The sequence below is a fragment of the Drosophila guanche genome, unplaced genomic scaffold, assembly GCF_900245975.1.
Source record: "Drosophila guanche unplaced genomic scaffold, DGUA_6, whole genome shotgun sequence".
Lineage (NCBI taxonomy): Eukaryota > Metazoa > Arthropoda > Insecta > Diptera > Drosophilidae > Drosophila > Drosophila guanche.
Genome location: NW_022995746.1, coordinates 6,762,581 through 6,782,911, shown reverse-complemented (window position 1 = coordinate 6,782,911; position 20,331 = coordinate 6,762,581). Strand labels below are relative to the sequence as shown.

The 20,331-nt window shown below is 43.4% G+C and overlaps 5 protein-coding genes across 5 annotated transcripts; 4 read left to right on the top strand and 1 right to left on the bottom strand.

Annotated features, from left to right (window-relative positions):
• Nucleotides 1–152: 152 nt before the first annotated feature.
• On the bottom strand, nt 153–1,306 carry LOC117581883 (serine/threonine-protein phosphatase 4 catalytic subunit-like). The gene is made up of 2 exons (XM_034269349.1): nt 1,240–1,306; nt 153–1,177 (listed from the first exon to the last, which is right to left on the bottom strand). Exon 2 carries the CDS (start codon nt 1,170–1,172, stop codon nt 246–248), a length of 927 nt encoding a protein of 308 aa, XP_034125240.1. The 5' UTR covers nt 1,173–1,177; nt 1,240–1,306; the 3' UTR covers nt 153–245.
• A 3,996-nt stretch (nt 1,307–5,302) lies between these two features.
• Nucleotides 5,303–5,776, top strand: LOC117581986 (dynein light chain roadblock-type 1). Its single transcript, XM_034269478.1, has one exon. It carries the CDS (start codon nt 5,328–5,330, stop codon nt 5,619–5,621), a length of 294 nt encoding a protein of 97 aa, XP_034125369.1. The 5' UTR covers nt 5,303–5,327; the 3' UTR covers nt 5,622–5,776.
• Nucleotides 5,777–6,848: 1,072 nt separating this feature from the next.
• On the top strand, nt 6,849–7,560 carry LOC117581953 (myosin-2 essential light chain). The gene has a single exon (XM_034269436.1). The coding sequence runs from the start codon at nt 6,951–6,953 to the stop codon at nt 7,521–7,523; it is 573 nt and encodes a 190-aa protein (XP_034125327.1). The 5' UTR covers nt 6,849–6,950; the 3' UTR covers nt 7,524–7,560.
• A 382-nt stretch (nt 7,561–7,942) lies between these two features.
• Nucleotides 7,943–8,834, top strand: LOC117581985 (vesicle-associated membrane protein-associated protein A). The gene is made up of 2 exons (XM_034269476.1): nt 7,943–8,689; nt 8,753–8,834. The coding sequence occupies exons 1-2, from the start codon at nt 7,993–7,995 to the stop codon at nt 8,815–8,817; spliced, it is 762 nt and encodes a 253-aa protein (XP_034125367.1). The 5' UTR covers nt 7,943–7,992; the 3' UTR covers nt 8,818–8,834.
• Nucleotides 8,835–14,328: 5,494 nt separating this feature from the next.
• On the top strand, nt 14,329–16,036 carry LOC117582237 (trypsin alpha-like). The gene is made up of 2 exons (XM_034269847.1): nt 14,329–14,357; nt 15,436–16,036. Exons 1-2 carry the CDS (start codon nt 14,329–14,331, stop codon nt 16,034–16,036), a joined length of 630 nt encoding a protein of 209 aa, XP_034125738.1.
• Nucleotides 16,037–20,331: the final 4,295 nt, after the last annotated feature.

The window sequence follows — 20,331 nt, the reverse complement described above, 5'->3', positions numbered from 1 at the left end:
ATATTTTCTTAAGAGAATTTATACTTGGGTGGGGCTATAGTTATGTTTTTATTTTGTTAATAGTTTCTTACATTAGTTGTACTTTTATATACTTTTATTAGTCTTTTATTGTTCAGGCTTCAAAATTATTTCTTGCTCATGTTCTTGTGGTGATATTTCACCCAAGTTTCTCACAGTAGCTGGTGATAAACATCTACTGATTAGAAAAACCACAACAACAAAAAGATAGAAAAAATAGTTAGCTCTCAGAGAAAGTATTCCGCTTGAGGCTTCAACTTTGGTAGGCCGCCGCGAGACTCCAGGGGAGCTGCATTGAAGACTTCAAGGTGAAGCTTTAGATTGTCATCCAAGTTCAGGTAGGAAGCCACATTGCCGCAACGATAACAATAGTTGGGTGCCGACCAGACGGTCAGAACGGTCTCTTTAAAATGATATTTGTACCCCTCCATGGCCAGCTGGTGGGCTCGACAGATTACGGCAAGACCGTTGTTATGGTTAAATTCGGCAACAACGTCACCGCCGAAGAGATAGCCGGCCCCACGGGGAGAGACACTCCAACCGACTTGTTCCTCTGGATCGCTCCACATTAGGTCACACATGCTGCCATCGTGGGGTATCTCCTGCTTGCGATCGATAAGGCGGATCTCGTCCAGGCGCGTAATCGACGGCGATAGGCCACCGTGGACACAGAATACTGTGCCATCGATGACGGCCGAAAGGCTCATGTAGTCAAAGACGTCCGTGCAGTAGAGCCACACGGCCGCGGAGCCGTACTTCAGCATGCACTCATTATAGAATCCGTAGACCTGGGTGATCTGGCGACACTCGTGATTGCCGCGTATCAAAGTAATGCGATCCGGATAGCGCACCTTCAGGGCCAGCAGCAGCTGGATTGTCTCCACGCTGTAGTACCCACGATCCACATAGTCGCCCAGGAAGAGATAGTTATTCGCTGGCACACCGCCGCTAATGCGAAACAGCTCCATCACATCGTAGAACTGCCCGTGGACATCGCCCACCACAATCACGGGGGTGTCCACACGCTGCACGTTCGACTCCTCAATGAAAATCTCTCGGGCCTTGCGGCACAAGTCACGCACCTCGATCTCAGTGAGGTGTTCGCAGCGCTTTAGCTGCTCGATCTGGCGATCCAAGTTGGAAAATGTCGACATGTTGTCTGCACAAAGAAAGGGCAGGTAAAGAGGGAGTAATGGTGTAAGGCATGTTGATTTTTTTTACCTGGAACACTTTCTGGTTAGACACGTTCGAGCACGCTCGCTTCTCGTTTTTCTTTCGGCTTCTCGTCACTTTTTGGTAGGTGCAAAAGTTGAGCTCACCTGTAAAATGTAATAAGGAAATGCTTAAAGTGTTTGCACATACAATTAGAATGATTATTCTAAGCTGAAAGCAGCAAATTACAAACAAGTTTGCAGTGCAATTGTTGCTGCTGTTGCCGCTGCACGTGGCTGGTAAACAACAAAACGTGGGACGAGTGTGGAGTAAGCCAAAGCAATTTGTTGAAGACGGATGTGATGTGAATACTGTTAGTATTGTTCCTGCTCAATAATACGGATTATTGTATTTATTTTATACCAACTAATAAAAGTTGTATTGCCCGGCCACCAAGCGTGTCCTATCGAGTAAGTTCCTTGTCTGCGGATGGCACACATTGATGTGATCGATGTATCGATCAAGGCATTCCCTTTACAAAGACACTCTGCCAGATCTTATAAATTGATAGTCGTACTCCATTTACATGGAAAAACATCTTTTGCATCAATAACACAACATATTTAAGCATATTTATGCCTGACATATCTGCCGTGTGCTATCGATATTTATTTTTGGTTTGATCAAATTATTGGGTATACATGAAACATGGAGAGAGCCACTTGTAGCCGCTCTACTCCATACGTTGTTGTATAGGTCTTCCTGTATTTATTTTACATATATAGAAATATTATTTATTTTAGTTTAAATTGTGGCAGCACCTCACATACGCGCCTCTGCCTATCGATACAGCTGTTTGCCATCGCTAGCACGTGCAGTCCGAACGCGAATTTCAAGTTTCAACTTTTAACCGTAGCGAATGCCATTCGCTGAATGAATGGACTGAATGCATTGTTATTTCATACGAATAAGACATTCCTTTGCTGGCGAGTGCACATCCCATCATTTGCGTCAATCGCTGAGTGACGTCTAGTGCAAAAGGAGAAGCAGGCACGAGGTGTGTAGGTGGAAAGGCGGAAACACTCACACAGGCAGAGGTATGCAAACAGAAAATTGTAATAAAATGTTGAACAAGGAGAAACAAGTAGGTGTCGGGTGCAGATCCCACACGGCAGAGCACAGTTGGATATCGCGTGCTTACGCATTTATCGGGCCCGAGCCAGGCCAGGCCAGGCCAGGCCAGGCCAGAGGCTGGCTTACACATGAGATGAGGCCCAGGCTAACGCTATAATATTTAATTTAAAATTGTATCCCCAGGCATTTGCTTTTCCTTGTGACTTTGTGTAGCAGGCAAGCGAGCGGCAAGTGAAAAAGTGTCACACTTTACCAGCTCCAGCTCCTCGCCAGAGACACTCGCAGTGGCTTATAAAAAGGAAACTGACTCTGGCGTCTGCCAAAAAAACTCGCTCTAAGTCGCTCTAAATCAAATTGCAGACTGGGGGCAGGGAAACGATTTTTGTGGATTTGTGCGCCACGTTGAACGATGTTTTATCCTCCGAGATGCGGATATACAGTCTGTCATTTTGGAGGTGCAAATATGTAACAGGCATTGGACTATATTTGGAAATGCTAAACTTAAGCTTAAACCCTTTAAAAGACAAATTGTGAGGCTTCTTTCGAGTTGAGTGTGAGGCGGCACACACACGCAGTGTGCTGTAATTAATTAAAATTCAATTAAGAACAAAGTACGCACGTACAGCACAGCAGCCACAGGCAGAAAGCGCTGCTTCTCAATCATCATTTACATTTTGGGCCAAAACGAAATTAACCAAAATAGAGAGAGACAAAGAGACGGACAATGCATGACAATGTAATTGGTAATCTACGCACAAAGTGTACGTTTTGCTTGTTAATTGAAAATTAGCTTCTCATAATTCATTTACACGAATTTTCTACCTTAAATTGAAAGGCGAAGAGCGAAAGACTGGCTGGTCTCACAACACAGAGTCTGCATTGATATCATTATCGCCGTGTACAATTGATGATATATTTGCAGTTATTTTCAGTTATTTGCAAATATAGCCAATGATTCCACTGATTAATAAATGATTCTTTATTAAATATGGTTATGCAAATGTGAAGTGAGGAAATCAGAGGTGACAAAGCAGCGGAAATACGACACACGACACATGAATAAATATTTGTACATGCGTATGCCAAAAAAAAATATCAATTAATTTGCAATTAATCACAGATTCATTGCGAGTCAAACATAATTTAAATCAAGGCGGGGTTGGGTTGCTTAACTTAAATACAAATAGCTTTAAGTTCGAGTAATCAGACAAGGTCACCCATGCAAATCGTGTTCTATGTTATCAAATTATTTCAGTTCTCTGGGAGAACATAACCAGTCAACATCAATATTAATCATACAACAAACAGCAAACAGAAAGTAGACAAACAACATGGCATCTAAAAGACTGGACTGGAATATTTAATGCACCATACAATCGCATCCAGGGGCGTGAGCTGACCTTGATCAATCCCACGCAAATGAAATTGTAAATGGTTATTGGTGAAAACATATTGTAGAAAAAGATATACATTCTTGGAGTAGGCAGTAATAATTAGGGTCTGTGTAATTTCTTGAGCCAGAATTATCTGGATAAAATCAATAATTCTTCCTCAGATTATAATCGTTCCCTTCTACGTTCCACCTGATCCTCCACAATGTTGCCCGGAAATGCCACTCAACGCATTGCATTTATAATATTTCTCTTTAGCTTTTTGGGCTAAAATAACAACTAGACGCCAGGCACTTTTCCATAAATATTAAAATGACATTGTTACAGCTTTCCACTTACAGCAAATAGTCAAATGCGAGCATAAATCATCACCAACAGAACAGAACATAGTGACAAAAAGTGAAACCTGATTTGTATTCTCCCCTCTCATGTGTATTTATTTTTAACTTTGCTAATAAAATGCGAGGCGAGTGTTTGCAGACTGCATAAATTGCCAGAACATTTGTAAATGTTTTAGTTTCGTGTGCAAAATAACACTGGAGTCGAGTCCAGCATACAGTGGGGAAGGATTGAAAACTCCTATTATTTTCTTTCCGAGTAAAAACTTAATATTGATTCAACAAATATGCAACAAAATGTATACGTGTAACCCAAGCGTCCACTTGCACCCACTTCTGCCCCATCTGGCACCCATTTAATGACAAAGTTAGAGGACACATTTTCCACATTTTTGGCTTTTCGGGCTTTGCATGACAAATTGCATTTGAGGTATTTCACCTGGACATTGATTTAATTATCAAATGCATTTCCTTTTTTTCCCTCTTGTGACCAACAATGACAGAAAGACCTACGAGAAGGTGGTTTAATTTTACCCAATTTTCCGGACAGACACACACAGGGGGAGGCATGTGGAATCTGAGGAGAGCTGACATTTCCGTACTAACCCCACACTCCTTGCATTCTGTGGCATGTCCTGTTCTGTTGTCTGGCGGCTGTCTGCCCGTTTGAGTAATTTCATTATGAGTTTTAAGACTTTTAATTAATTTAAAAGTGAACAATTTTACACTCTTTTCATAACAACTTCCAATGGGTCTGGTGCTGGACTGGCTCTGGCTCTGATTCTGTCCCGCCAGTCCATTCGTCTGGGTGTCTGCCGCCTCTCTCCAGATGGTCAGCCTTTGTCCGGCTTCTCGGGTGTACATTTGTCTGGGGTCTGGCTTCGGGTCCGGAAGAGTGGCATAATTTCCGCACAAAACTTGATGCAAACATTTCATCTGCTGCCATTCGAGCAACTGGCATCCACAGAGCAGGAGTCTGGCATCAACAGCATTCAATTAATTTCCCAAACGTAACGAAACTTTTGCTTTTGCCCCGTCCAACATCCGGCATTGTTACAAACTTTAATGCTTATTTACGTACAACAAAAGTACGGATTATGCGGGGAACATCATAAAAGTTGTATCGACCCGTTAAGTCTGTTAACTTGCAAATGAAATCAGAGAGAGTTTCCGTCACATATAGTTGGCCATGAAATGTCAATGCCTGTTCCCCACTGCTCCCTAGACTCTGAAACTATAAACAACAAACCAAAATTCTCTCGACTAAAACGTTACCACAAAAAGACACAGCGACATGTCGGCCGAAGTTGAGGAGATGCTGAAGCATTTCCATTCCATGAAGAACGTTGCGGGCATCGTTGTGATTGATAACGATGGCATACCCATTAAGAGCACCCTGGAACACACGCTGTCTGTGCACTATGCGGCCACAATGCAGACCCTGCTTGAGAAGGCCCGCCAGGTGGTCCTCGACTTGGATGCCACCAATGAGCTATCATTTCTGCGTATGCGAACCCTGTACCATGAGATTATGCTGTGCCCAAAGGCCGATTACTTTATCGTGGTCATACAGAACCCAAGCGAGTAGGCAACAAAAAATTCAAAAATTACGTTCCTGATTAAAACTGAATTCCGCGCATTAAAGTATTTATTCACATCGGACACACAGTTGAGCCTCCCTCCACGTTTTATTTGCTATAAAAGTCAATTACATAGAATTAAAGAAATGTTCAGTAACTGAAATGTTAATAACATATCCAACAATGGATAGACGGGTTGGGTTTGGTAATTGAGGGAATCCTATAGAGGGCTCTGGGCTCTAGGCATTCGCCATCGCACATTTCAGGCAGGCATTAATGATATTCGGCATCGTTGCAAATTATTGGCATTGGGAATTGGAATTGAATTGAAATGCCATTTGTGCGTGGTGAGTCTTGTTCAATATGTATATCCGTATCCTCTCTCGGAATCCACACATTGCGCCGCAGTTCAGTCCCGCTCCTTGCTCCTCCATTGGGCCACAGCCTGATCCTGTGCCGGCAAACTCATTTACAATAAATGAAGACTGACTGAGGCAGCCACCGCCACGAAACAAATGAACTCTTTTTTTTTTTTGTATTTTGTGGCCCTTGACAGGATGCAGGAGCACACACACGAGGGTCTGGTGCTGCTGAGGGTTTTGCTATTTTTCATTTAATTAAATATTTAACATGCAAAGTGCATTATGAGCCACCAGGCAGGATGAGGCAGGCACGAGGCACGAGCAGGAGCTCTCTCATCCATCCACCACAGACGATAACTAAGTAAAGTTTGTCGGTGGGAATGGCAATGGCAGACAGGATGCTGGCTGGCTGTGGGGGACATCACATCGATGATTATACATCCATCTGTCCCTGTCCATGTTTGTCGAGGGCAAAGCTGTTGGCTTGTGATAATTCCATAAACATCAAATTGCATGAAGTGCGTTCAAGCGAAGTGCAAAATGGTTGCAAAATCGGTTAAGTGTGTCACAGGAGCAGCACCAGAACGAGGAATGCACCAAGTCCGGGTCCAGCCACTGCCCAGGACAGGACTTCGCCTGCGGTCACTTGCAGGTGCAGCTCTCGATGAGTATATGTATGAGGGTCGTTGATTTGCTAGTCATGGCTGAGTGAAGCTTCAAGCCAAAAGCTGATATCTAATCAGATGGTGAGGTTGCAAGCAGATTTCGATTTCCACCCTAGAAATGTCAGTGGAAAATGAGTTGACTTTATTTAAAACATTTCAAAACTGATAGGTCCCATTCGACTTTCACCTGTCAGCATGTCCTGTTCAATTCAATTTTTGTGCCTCACAAGCATCTAAATATTTCCATTTTTCTTGCCCAACAATAGCCCGAAAAATAATTTCCGCATTTACCATTCATCGCACCCGGTTCATGTATGACCAATCAATAGAAGCACCAATCAACGAAGCAACGCAACTGGAACCCAAGAGTGGCAGCATCATGTCAGCATCGAAACAGGGCCCGAGCACAGCGCCAAAGCCGAAGAATCGGGGACACCTCCCGTGGCTGCGTGACGCCTTCAAGCAGCACGAACATCGTGGGGATGGAAAGATATCCGTTGAACATCTGGGGGACTGCCTGCGTGTGATGGGCGCTAATCCGATGGAGTCCTTGGTGCAGCACCACATCCGACAGCTGCAGGCAGCGGGCCTGCAACGCATCTCCTTCGATGAGGTCCTGGCCATCTACACCGGCCTGGGCAAGAACTCGGCTGTGCTGGACGCCAAACAGGGCCAGGAGAAGGCCGCAGAGTTCATCTCCAGCTTGCGGCTTCTGGATGTGCAAGGCACTGGCTACTTGCCCGCCGCCCGATTGAGACGCGTTCTAAACAAATGCAGCGAATGCCTCAGCGAGGAGGAGATGGATGAGCTGCTGAAGGATCGCGTCAATGATCAGGGCCTGGTCAACTATGTGGATCTGGTGCATGCCATTATGGATGCTTAAAGAGTAGAGAGTTTGAGTTGAGTTACAATAAATATGTGGGACCAAAATGTTCGGTGCAAAATGTTCTCTTTCTATCGAAACTCCTTCGTGCATTGTGCAGGCAATTCCGCTCTGCACTGGCCACAGAGTCAGTGCTTTTGGTTAACGACTGACCCAGAAATGCAACTCGCGGCAGCAATTGACAGTTGAGTTCATCATCATTTCGGTTTCGGGTATGACTGGCCTAAAGTGGAATTGATGGCTAAAGCCCCGTCCCACCATTTGGCAGTGCCACGGAATGGTAATGCGTGAGAATGCCTCCAGCTTTGGCCAGCGATTCAGTCGGTAGTTTGGGGCCATAAATGAAATGCAAAAACATGGCTCTGCCTTGTTGGATCTAGCCTGGTCGAGTAGCATATGCAAATGCTGTCTGTCGGAAACATTTGTAGCCCAAAATTGCTGACAAAATTCCCAACAAATTTCAGTTCCAATGGATAACAAAGGCAACAATCTCACGCAATATGATGGCTGTGATCTTTTGTGCACAAGTCCAACCATTATGAAATTCAACGCGCCCTACAATAGCAGCCAGAGACGTATACTGACCCTAATGAATCTCTTTCCGAAGCCAGTGCTCTTCAAGGTGAAGTCAAATGCGTCGAAACAGTACCACGTGGAAGGCTGCACCGGCCGGCTAGATCCCTACAGCAGCTTCGAGGTCAACATTACCTTAAAGTACTTTGACTTCGATGCCGAGTGCCAGTATGATCATCACTTCAGAATTCAGTCGATCGTGTGCCCGTTTAGTTTTGTCCAACAGGACAACAACTCTATTCTGGCCTTCTTTAAGCAGATTCACCGCTCGAGGCTTTCCAATGCGCGCATCGACGTTTTTCTGGATGCCAATCCCGTGTCGCCTCCAGCCAAGTCGCCACTGGACTCTGTGGCCATGGGACTGCGGAAGGCCTCACAGCGTGTGATTGCCAGCCAGGTAGCATCTCTGGTATCCAACCGCCAGAAGGAGACCGACAATGAGGTCCATCTCTGCAATCGTACCAACATAACCACGGAGTCCCTAAATGGATCGGATTCGCTTCTGTTCTCCATTCGTACAAAAATCCGTGTAAGCCTGAGCGAGTTTCCAAGTATGTTTCAGTGCTTCATATTCTGCGGAGCCGTAGTTGCAGGTAAGCAGAGGCTTCTATTCCGAAACATTTTACATGGGTTTAATACTGTTTTTCCGCATGCAGTTTTAGTGTTTTTCGTGCTGATGAATTCTGAGGATATAGATGGGGGGTATGGAGTTATATACTAAATATTTGAAGAACCATCTGCGAGAATGTACCAATGGTACCAATAATATATGAATTCATATAAATTTTGATAATTTAACTTCAAATACAATGTATTTGACTTCCTATTGAAAGGGCTCCTGCGACAAATCAGTTTGAAAGCGGAGGCCATGGCCATTGGCTAATTGGCGGCCATAGTTCATTAGCGTGTGAATCGCACGCTGATTAGCCGATTGAATTTGTATACGCGGTGGCATTAGGTGTCGCTTCCATAGACACCCATAATAGGGTTGACCTGCGGTGAGCTGGGTGTCGGAATACACTCCGATTGTTGCGACCTAATTGGAATGTTCCTGATTAAATGATTTATACGAGCGTTTTATAAGCTTCACCGAATTAATGCCAATGCCGATGTGAACATCGCCCAAGTTTTCATTTGTTTGCGTATAGGCCAACGGTTAATTAGTTATGTACCGTTTTATGCACACTATTACAAATAATTTGGTTTCTTCAAATGGATGTGGCTTGAGTAGATCGCTGAGGCTTGGAGCTCTCTTCTCTCTTTGTTAGCATAGACGGCCACTGTTAGTCTCTCTCTCTCTCTCTCTCACTGTTACTTGATTTGTTAACGCTACAGAGCCTGTTGCTCGCTGTCAACTCTGCAGACACTAACCCGCTGTGACTCTGCAGACTCTGTACATTGTGTGGACTTCACAAAAAATATAATAAAATATAATGTATTAAATTTTATGCTTGATGAATGCTTGTTGAATTGAAAAGTAAACAAAAACATCAAGAACTTAATGACAGCGGCATACCATTACCAGACAAGTCTGGTAACAATTCCAACTAATCTCAGCTTATAAAGTTTTCCCAAAAACTCCTCCTGTTGGCATTGCCAGTCAGATAAACCGAGTAGCAAATGAGCAAAATCATGCCATCGTCCTTGTCCACGGCCCTGTTGTCCCCTGTATCGGATTCCCTTGGGGGGCGGGAAAAGGCCCATTCCATTCATCGGAGATGGGCAAAACGAACAAGAAATGTCGGGGCCATAAATTAGCATCACTTAAGTGGGCAGACGACGGGGTGGTCGAGAGCATCGGATACCATTGAGGACCGACCCCTGAGGGGGCGTGTAATCCTTTCAGCGATTAATTGCAGACCCCGCAGGAAATTGGGGCGACGGTGAGGGAATGTGAATATAAATAGCTAATCAGAGAGGGAGTCTCTGACAAATGTCATATGGGACTGCAAATGATATCGCTAAATCCCCAAACTCAATCAATTGGCCAATTGAACCGCAGGAAGACAACAGTGAGGAGCATTTAATTATAGCTATGTAGGCTGTAAGATGTGACCTCGTAGAGATTTCTATATCTAAGTTAAAGAGAGCGAGAACTCATGTTAAAGTTCTCACTTATGGGCTGTAACCTTGGGCACCTATTCACCCTATTGCGTTTCACATTCTTTCTCCAACTCTCATGGTTTCTGTCTTTCTCTCTCTCTCTGTGTGACTCTTTGGCTCATTCTTTCTGTGGTGACTGTGGCTGGGACACACTTTTGATACCATAAATCGTTTTTATGGCTTTCCATTACGTTGGGCAACGGTAGAATGTAGTACGCCCGTGGCAGCCTTGCACTCGTAACCCATTTTCCATTTTCCAGTACGCACCGCTTTTTTCGCACTAGGCCACACATTTGTGCAGCCTGTCACCAATCGGTGACTTATGGCCTTTTCCATGGTGCGAGGGGGTGTTGGGTCGCAGCAGTGCAGTTGCAGTGCAGTCAACTGAAAACACACCGAGCCAAAATAAACAAAGGAAAAGGTTAAGGAAAAGTCTAAGGGAAATGCATTCAGCAAGGCCGCTTCGCTGCGTGTGAAGGGACTTATCGGGGTCTTCTCCCGGACTCTCGGGCTTCATTTGCCTGCCAGCAAGGATCTTTCTGCCAGAGGGAGAGCAGAGGGAGAAGCCCTCTGTAGCACTCTGTTCACCTTGACTCATTCGAAGAGGATTTTCCTCCATCATCTGCAGCCTTTCCTCATTCGCTTCCTCGCTCTCTCCCTCTCCCATTTGCATTGCCCCTTTTTCCGTTGGTATTTCCCGTTTGTTTGGCTTTGTTGTTGCCAGCCTGCCCCTTTACCATTTTTAATGAGTTGCAAGCCAAAGCTGAGGGGTCCTGCAGCTGCAGCTGCTGCTGCACCTCTCAAAGCGGTCAAAGTGCAGCAGGAGGCACGCAAATATATGCAACATTCGGGGGGAACACAGCTTTGAGCATTTCCCCTAGCTATCTACAAGGACAATTTTATGCTGTTTTTAAGGAATATATTAAAAAAACATTTAATGTTTTTTTTTTTTTTTGTGTTTTAAAAATGCCCAACAGTTGAGTTAGCGTTATAAATATTTTTGTTGCTTTTCGTTTGTATTTTCAAGCGCTGCATCGGCGGCTTGTGGTGCTTTTAATGGAGCAGCAGAATTAAGCATGCAGCTTTGATCAGACTGAGGGCAGAAGGAGAGAGAAATATCTGAAAAGCTCAACGCCTACATACATACAATATGTGTAAAATGAAACTACAAGCAGTACACGTACACATGCTGCAGAGCATTGGGATGCATCGTTTACAAGCCCCGTTAGAAGCGTGAGAGAGAGACAGCGAAACAGCTGAGTGCGAAGGTTAGCTATAGGAGAGAACAGTGCAGCAACGAAGGAGGTGGGATGGACAGACGAAAGACCGGTCGCTGCTGCGCGTAAGCATATGCTAGTACAGTTAGCATTTACAGTTAGCAATGGCAATAGCGAACAATATAAATCTTTTGTGTGCGGATGTATTTTAAGCATTTTACGACTAAATATAGGGCTGGGCAAGAAATATTATCTAAAATTGATAATTAAATCATAAATGGATGCTCTCACCTGTTGTTATTATAATAGGTTTCATTTTAATTCAGGATTGATAGGTATGACAGTCAGGCTCTAAAAAATGTACAAAGTGTACTGTAAACTTTTGGGCAAGGGAAGGGAAGCGTTAATTTAAATAGCACTCCGGCCATTTACATATTTTCCATAACGCGAAAAACTGCAGTTTTTTGTTTCGTCAACTCGCTTTGAGTTGATTCCACGCCACTCTGCATTTCAGATTGAAATAATGTCAGAATGCAATGCAAATGATTTCACTTAAAACATACACACAGAAGCCAGAAAAATGGCAATAAAAAGGGATAAAAGATACATACACATGTATGAAAGGAAGAGGATAAAATCACTTTACTGTGAAGTGACTGGTAGCGGCTTACGCATCGCATCGCTAAATATTAAAGTGGCAATGAATACAAATTGTCTCGTCAAAAGCCTGACAATCGTTTTTGCCGCATCGTAGTCGTACAGAAGTACTTTCAGAGCAACCGCAGGACAATGGAGTAGCAGGACACACACACGCACACAAACGGAATGGGATGTCCATCAAAGCCGAGAGACCAGGGACCAGTGACCCAATTGAAGAATTGATTGAGTAAGCATTTAAAGAGGCGCCCTCCCGTTTGAGCCAGCCCTCAAAGTATAGTCCAACTGGCAGTAAACTCTCGACCTAAGTGATTCTTAGTTAGTTAATTGGATCAACTATGTTTGTGCCTCCGCTTCAAGCAGTTTCCTGCTCTGCTAATATGTAAATTTATGTGTACAAAAGTTGAGCGCAAGTGGGGGGGGGCGAAAAAGAAAAGTTTTTCCCGGCACCAGCAGCTGGTGCCGCCAGCAAGTAGTTGGACCAACTCCAAGTTCAATGGCTCCGAGTTGAGGCTTTAATAAGCTGGCCAATTAGTCGAGTCCATTAGAATATACGAGGCGGGGCAGTATAATCTTCAAGTTTCACAAACGCCTCGGATAGATCCGTGTCAAGTGCCACTCCGCTCGGAACAAAAAATGAGAATTAAAGAGACAGCCCGAAGCATGGCATGGCCTCCAAAATCAAGACGAGAATATACCAACAGTTCGGGCCAAGGCCAAATCAAATATTTGACAGCCAAAGAGGGAAAAGCTGTCGAAAAAAGTGACAAGAATGACGGCTGAGCCACCGAGGAGCAGTGCAGCCAGCGCCAGACCGTGTCCATCCATCCATTATTCAAAATGCTCTCCAGGCTCCACTCCACTCCATTCCAAATTAAACGACAATCCATTAAACATATAAATTCAATTGATGAAATAAAATGAAAATTAAATTTCCTTCCTTTCCTCCCATCGCTTCTCTTGTGGTCTCTTGTGATTGAAATGAGTTATGCAGGAAATTCGGTTGTAATATTTTGATGGCTAAGAAAACCAATCCAGAGGTCGTTGTTAATGGCATTTGCGCAGAGCTCGAGTACAGAGTTTTTGCCTGGCTCAATTATAAAAATGAGTTTGCTAAATTGTTGTACAGCTTGTGGCTGGCAGCAGCACACTTAAGCCACAAGAAATTGCAGAAAGTGGAGGGAGTGAGCGAGAGCTGTGTAAATTGTGGCAGGAACAGAACTTAATGACATTTTAACTTATGCTTTTCTGTAGTTAATATCGCAAGTGTGTGAGAGCATTACGTATACAAATTATTACTACAATTTAAGTTGTGCAAATGGGAGCGGAAAGTAAGTGGAATTTGTGGGACTAACTCGAATGTTTCCTCAGAGTACACCCAGCAATGGGGCTAATGCACACCCCCAACGCCTTCATTCGGAAATCAAGTGCTTAGCATTTAAGCAGCTTACGAGGTGCCCTAAGCCTGATGGCCAAGGTGTCTGACAGCAGATCAAATTGAGCCAAGAGACCACCGCAAACAGCACATCAACAATTGGACTTGTAAGTCGGCTAAGAACTAACAAGAAAGAAAATCCAGCCGAAGGGTAATCGAGTCAAGAGATACCCTTGCAGTGTTAGTGTTCGTCTATGAACTGCTCACAGCGAATGATTTCTTTCTGCAACAGCAAAAGTGGAGGGGGAACAGTGAGCGCTAACAGCACCATATAGCAGTGAGCTGTTAATGTTAACCTCTGCTGTTAACAGCGTTGGTGCTCTGTAAAAGCGGAGGCTCTGTTCCTGGTGGTCTTCCTACCCATTTTCGACTTCCAAATCCCTACTAGAAATCATCATACCTTTTTCAAGAGTAACACAAAAGTAAGTTGTCACAGCTACTACTTGAAGTACCATCGATGTAAACATGTCAAGAGCTAATAAGCAAGGGATACGCCCATGCCCATGCTCATTCCCATTCCCATTCGCATCCCCATTCTTCCTCCTTGGACTGGATCGGATTGGGTTCTGGAAAGTTCATTAAGCTTATGTAAGTTAATTAAAACGCAAACAGGCAAATGGCAAATGATCAAAGTGCCAAAGACAGCGGCGGGAGCAGAGGAAAGGAAAGGTGGCTCACTATGTGGCAGGGTGGCCGGCAGTCAGAAAGGAAGGCAGTGTGGCATAATGGCAAATCACTTTGCACCGCAAACAGAGTCCACTTGCCACGCCATGGCATTGAGACCCCACCACCACATCCACTTGGCCATGTTAGCTGCAACATGTGTCAACTGGTTTTTGAGGTGTGGGGGTGGATGTGCGGTTTTTGGGATGCGGGGATTGTAATGGACACGAGTGGTGGTGGCAGGGGATGGCCGGGGTGGCTGGGGACACCTTGTTCACATTTTGTTGTTGGACAATTTATTGAGGTACATCAATTCGAAAGGCCACGCAGAATTTGGCCATCGCGAGTGCAAAAAGGTCAGCACCAAGTGGATGTCCTGGGTCCAAGGGTGGGCGTTGAATGATAATTACATCGACTCTTCATGGCAGCACAGGGAAATTAATCTTTGTGGAAGTAGTAACTGGAATGCAATTGCCACGCCCACAGACGTCCACAGACAGACCCCAGGAGGGTAATTGACAAGGCTCCAACACCATTCAACAATGTCCTGCCGCTGCCGCTGCTGCAGCTCGTACTTCTTTGGGCTTGCTCCCCTTTGGATACGCATTTGGCTGTAATTAAAAATGCAAACTATGTAAATTACGTTTTTGGCCAAAGTTTATTGTGTCCCTGACAGGGCAAGGCAGTGACGGTGTGCTGCCACCGCACTGTTGCTCCTTCAGCGGTGTGGTGCACCTTTTGTGTGGCTTGGTTTTGGGCACCCACAATTGTTTACTCTTGCATAAATTATAATTATTAAGTGCAGCCCCAACGCCAGCACGAAACACACAACATTTAGTTGTTGCTTTATTTTCTTCATTTTCTGTGTGTTTTTCCTTTCTCTCCTTTTTTTTGGTTTGTACGATAGCTGCCCTTAGAGAACACTTTTCCAACAGCCACAGTCCTTGGTGCCCCATTTGGGCTATGCAACATTTTAATGCAGTTTGTTTTACTCTTTCCAGCAACACCAACAACAACTGGCAACGATGCCTGCAAGTACAAATACAAATATATGCAGACCAACCTTGTTCCCAGTTCTATTTCCGTAAAATTGTTGTGTGAAAGGGAATTCGAACACAACTTGCAACTGCAAATAAAAACCTTCATAAGTCAAAGAATTCATTGCATTCCTCAGTCAACATTCAACTTATCGGAAGAAGCACTTCTTCTCGCTTTACTTGCGGACAATTTTCTCTATAAAAGGGTTGCATGCTCCCCATTGAAGACAGAACAAAACCCACAAAATTCTAATTAAAACCTCGTTCGCAGCCACTTTGCTGTCTGGTGGACGTGTGCCACATTTGGAGGAACTCATTATTGGCGGACAGGATACGCCCATCGAGAATGATCCTTGGCTGGTGGCTCTACTCGTGAACGGTGAACATATCTGCAGTGGTACCATCTACACCAAAGATTTTATTATAACTGCCGCCCATTGTGTTAGTACGATAAATCCTGAGCAACTTCAAGTTCGAGCGGGCTCATCAAATCGAAGCCAAGGCGGAACAATCAGCAATGTGGCGGCGATCAAATATTACACTGGTTCTCCACGTTTTTCATTGGTGAAGAGCGACATTGCCGTCCTACGGCTAAGTGAACCTCTGATATTCAATGATAGAGTGCAGAGTGTTCCCTTGGCTGATGCAAGATCGACCTGTTGGGGTTGCACGAGTTCTAAAAATCTGTTCCCTGAAGTCCTGCAGAGCGTTGCGATTCCTATCTTAAGCAAAAGACAGTGTCTAAAGTTTCGTCACAACAAAAAGATATTATTTGTGCCGGAGCATCCGGAAAATCAGTCTGCCCGGGCGACTCTGGCGGCCCATTGACGGTTGATAATAAACTTGTGGGAGTCGCCGTATCTGGTGTCATATGTAGGGTGGGGTTCTATTCAAATGTTTTATAATTGTAATTCAAGTCTTCAAAGTCTTTCTTCTACTCTCGGCAGCCACTCTGCTGACTGCTGACTGCTGGACGTGTGCCACAATTGGAGGAACGAATTCTTCTCGGAGAGGATACAACCATCGAGGAGAATCCTTGGCAAGTGGCTGTTGTCTGGAATGGAGCCCATCACTGTGGAGGTTCCATTTACAGCAAAGATTTTATTATAACTGCTGCCCATTGTGTCGATGACGTTCGAGCCCTTTGACTTTCAACTTTCGTGTCTTCTGGTCGACCGTTCCTTACAGGACAGTATGTTAGTAGATTCAAAGTACAACTAAATCCATAATTTTGGTTAATGTTTTCAATTATGTGTAGCTAAATGCTATTGCTTATTGCTGCTCCCCCAGGATCAACACAGCCCCCTCTTCAAAAGGGTAAAATTAAGGCAACAATTATTTTTTCCATCAGGTTTCCTACCTGGCCAGGGCACTGATCAACTAATATTCCAACTGACCTTCCTTCAGCCGAAAAGGCATAATTTAGACCAAAATCCACAAACTTCCCTTTCTAAATTTCCCTGTGGCTGCTTTGAGGGCAATTGAAATGGGGAATTTTGGTGAGTTTGCGTTGCGCATTAAAAACTCTCCTCTCTCGGATTTAGTACTTTCTCTCGCACTCCTCTCTCATGCTATGTGTGTGTGTGTCTGTGTCCGCGCTTTGCTGATGTGTGTTTGTATGGGTGAATCTTTTTGCCGGTTTGTTTATCTTATATTTGAAATTTTTTATGCGCTTCTTTAGCCGGCATTTATGGGCCCATTCAACAGAGCAACAAAAGTGCGTACCGCAATATCTGTATTAGTATGTGTGTGAGTGAATCTGTGTGGGTGGGCTTATGGCTGTGTGGGTTTTTGTGTTTTTGTGAGATTTCAGCTGCCAATTGATTGTTGTGTGAGGCTTTGGATATCGGTCTACGACAGCAGACTACAAATATTTACAAGAGCTTTCATTTGTCTGATAGATTTATTTAAATATTTATGCAATTGGAAATGGTTTTCTTGTTTTCTCCCAGATGGGATTAAAGAGTGGAAATTGATGTCGAAAAAAATACAATTAATTAATAAATTATTTGAGATTTTTCAACACAAAAATCAAAAATAATTAACCCGTCAGCGGGGTTAATCCATTGAGATAAATTATTACTAAAATTCTGCTTCTCTCAGAAAGTCGAATCGATCAACTTTTCACTAGAAAATGTAACAAAAGAGATTAAACTTTGAAAGCTTTTCACTTATTCAACAAAATACAAAAAACACCATAAAAAAAAAAGAGAGTGCTACTGCAATTAATGTTAAACTTTATTGACAATAATTTACGCTTACGACTTGTCCATTTTATGAGCCATAATTCAATTTATGCCCCGCCAGCAACAACCCCATAACCCACTTTAGAGCCCACTCAAGTACCGCACCAGAGAGATACACTTGGACAACAACAAATATAAATATAAATCAACATTCTGCGGGAGAAGTCGGTCCGTTCAACTGGTGTGGAGGATGAGGTAGGAATGAGGATGATGATGATGATACTGCGGCCTGTCCGGGCAATGGTCAATGCGATAATATCTTGTGGAAACTTTGCCCCAAAGAGCTCAAAGAGTCATCGAAAATGTGGGACACCTGTGGTAATGGCTGGCAGCCATAGAAATGAGACCCACTTGAACCAAAACCCCAACAAATGCGACTGCGGGCCAAAAGATATTTAGTTATTTAGAAAGCCCCAGAGTGCAATGCGAATGTGCCAATTTCTGCCTCCATTTCCCCTCACCCTCACCCACTCTCATTCTCTCTCTCACTGTATCGCCGTGTATCTCTCTGTGGGTGAAAACAATTAAAAATTCGTGTCAAAAGAGGTGGCAAGAATTTTAAATGCATTTCAAGGTTCCAACAGTGCAACACGCAATGTGGCACAGCGATTGCATGGGTGCCACAACATTGATGAGAGTGCAGAGACCCCATTTAGTGTAAATTTATTTAAAATTACATACGTCGCCTGCACCAGGCATCCATCGCCAAGTGGCGGCCTTTAATTAATTGCATTTTCCGCATAAATATATGTTTCAAATGTTGTATGCGTCCTGAATTGTAATTTTTGGCGCCACTTTTTGGTTATGGTTCATTAATTCTTTTGCATAAAGCAGAGTCAGAGAGAGAGAGAGAGTCACGGTCACAGACAATACTCAGAGTTCGATTTTACATTGCGTACCGTTTTAGCATTTGTTGATGGATATAAATCTTTAAATTCATTTTGTTGTAACTTTTCGGCACTGAAAACACCGAGAATTTATTTAAAATGAATTTTGCGTTATGTATGAATGGAAATATTAACTTTTTGAGTGACTTAAAGCAGCTATCAGCATGCAGACAGATATCGCGATTTTGCTAACAGAATGGTGAATCCTTTTCACCTTGATTAAATGGAATTTTGAATCTAGTTAAATCGTTACAAAGGCTGCAAACTCTTTGAATGCTCTCTCCTGCTGCCAGCCAACCCTTCCCCCATGCATTGTCGATTGCCTGGCATTTTTGAGTTGCTTTTTTGCAATTTTGCGGCACTTGACTCAGTCGGTTTATTGACACGCCCCACACATGTCAATCACTCGATTGATAGACAGCCAAACACTTGACTTGGAGAGCAGACCTAACAGGCAGGCAGGCAGCCAGAGAGACGGACGGGGCTGAGATGAGTTTCTATGCAAGGAGCAAGGGTTATGCTCTGCTGTTTTGTTGAATGCCCCTCCAAGCCATTCGCCAGGCATGCAGCACCCTCACATACCATCCCATTGCGAGTGCAGCTCAACCTCCGAACCGAAGCATCGGCTACCCCCACCTGCTGTTGTCTACAAATATTTTGTTATCAATCTAAACATTTGTCAAGCCATTCAGCCAGACATCTTGTGTCGCTGCTGGAAAGTGATTTTCGCTTTGCGAGCACTTTATTTGATTTCAATTCGCGCTACGACTGTGATGCTCTGTCCATATGCTCTCTACACCATAATTCAGCGGCACTTCATCATTCATGGCGATTCTGCATGAATGGACATTCATTTATTTTATTTCCTTGTTGCGCAATTAGTTTTTATGATTAATACAAAATATCTGCATTAATTTCCGGCTTTTGAATCAACGCATTAAAAGCAAACCAACTGAAAAAATGGCAGTTGAACAGGATTTATTTTAGTTATTTGTGGATGGATAATTGATTTATGTACATAAATATGCACACAAATACATCAGCAAGAAAGGCTTCCTGCGTATTCCTTTTATTGAGTGCAACATGATGGACTACAGGGTGTTGCATGATCCTCCATTTCCGATATGGAAGCGGGATATTATATCATATTTTAGAAGATTATATTTTATGTATTTTAAGAATCTCCCAGACGAGATATTCACTCTTTATCCCTCCCCATTAAGACATGTTTTGTGGAAACAATTAAATAATTTGTTTGACTGTCATTAAGATCGCTTTGTTGGCCATTTATCAAGTTAATTAGAAGCCGCAGAAGGAATTACTTGTTCGTCTCTTAATGAAGCACATTAAAAGTAGCTCTGGCCAAGAACCTTTTCATAATATTAAGCGCACTTAAGTGTCCCCCAGTCGGCCATTTTCCATGGGTTTTCCCCTTCGCCGCTGATTGATTGCCGGCAATTTCGTAATTGTTGTCACATTTATCCCTTCATTTAGTTCTCCCTGTTTGGCTTAGCCCACATGTTTGCTCATTTGTTGGACGTCAAAACACCCAACAAATATGAAGAACAAACAAACTCGGACCCGACGAGAGTTCAATTAACAGAAAATTCGAATATTCAAATTGTGTTTCGAATATTTACTAAATTGCCAGATGCGCAAATATTTGCAGGGTTTTTCATTATGGTTTTCATTAAAATGAATTTGTATAATAAACCTCAAGCAGCTGCAAGCACCTTTTGGAGCAGGATGTAGAAGGTAGAAACACACTTAAGAATGAATTTTGGAATTTATACAAGGTACCACACGTATTTACTTTTCAATTTCTTAGTCATTTAATTAAGCTGATGGAAATGTTCGATTTTAAATATTCAAACACTTGTAAATAGTAAGTTGTTGGCAACATGTTTTGAAGTTTGATGGAAAGTAACTCAATTGTATCCGAACAAGTTAGTAAATAAGGAAAAGGTGGGCTAAATATACAATGGAAGGC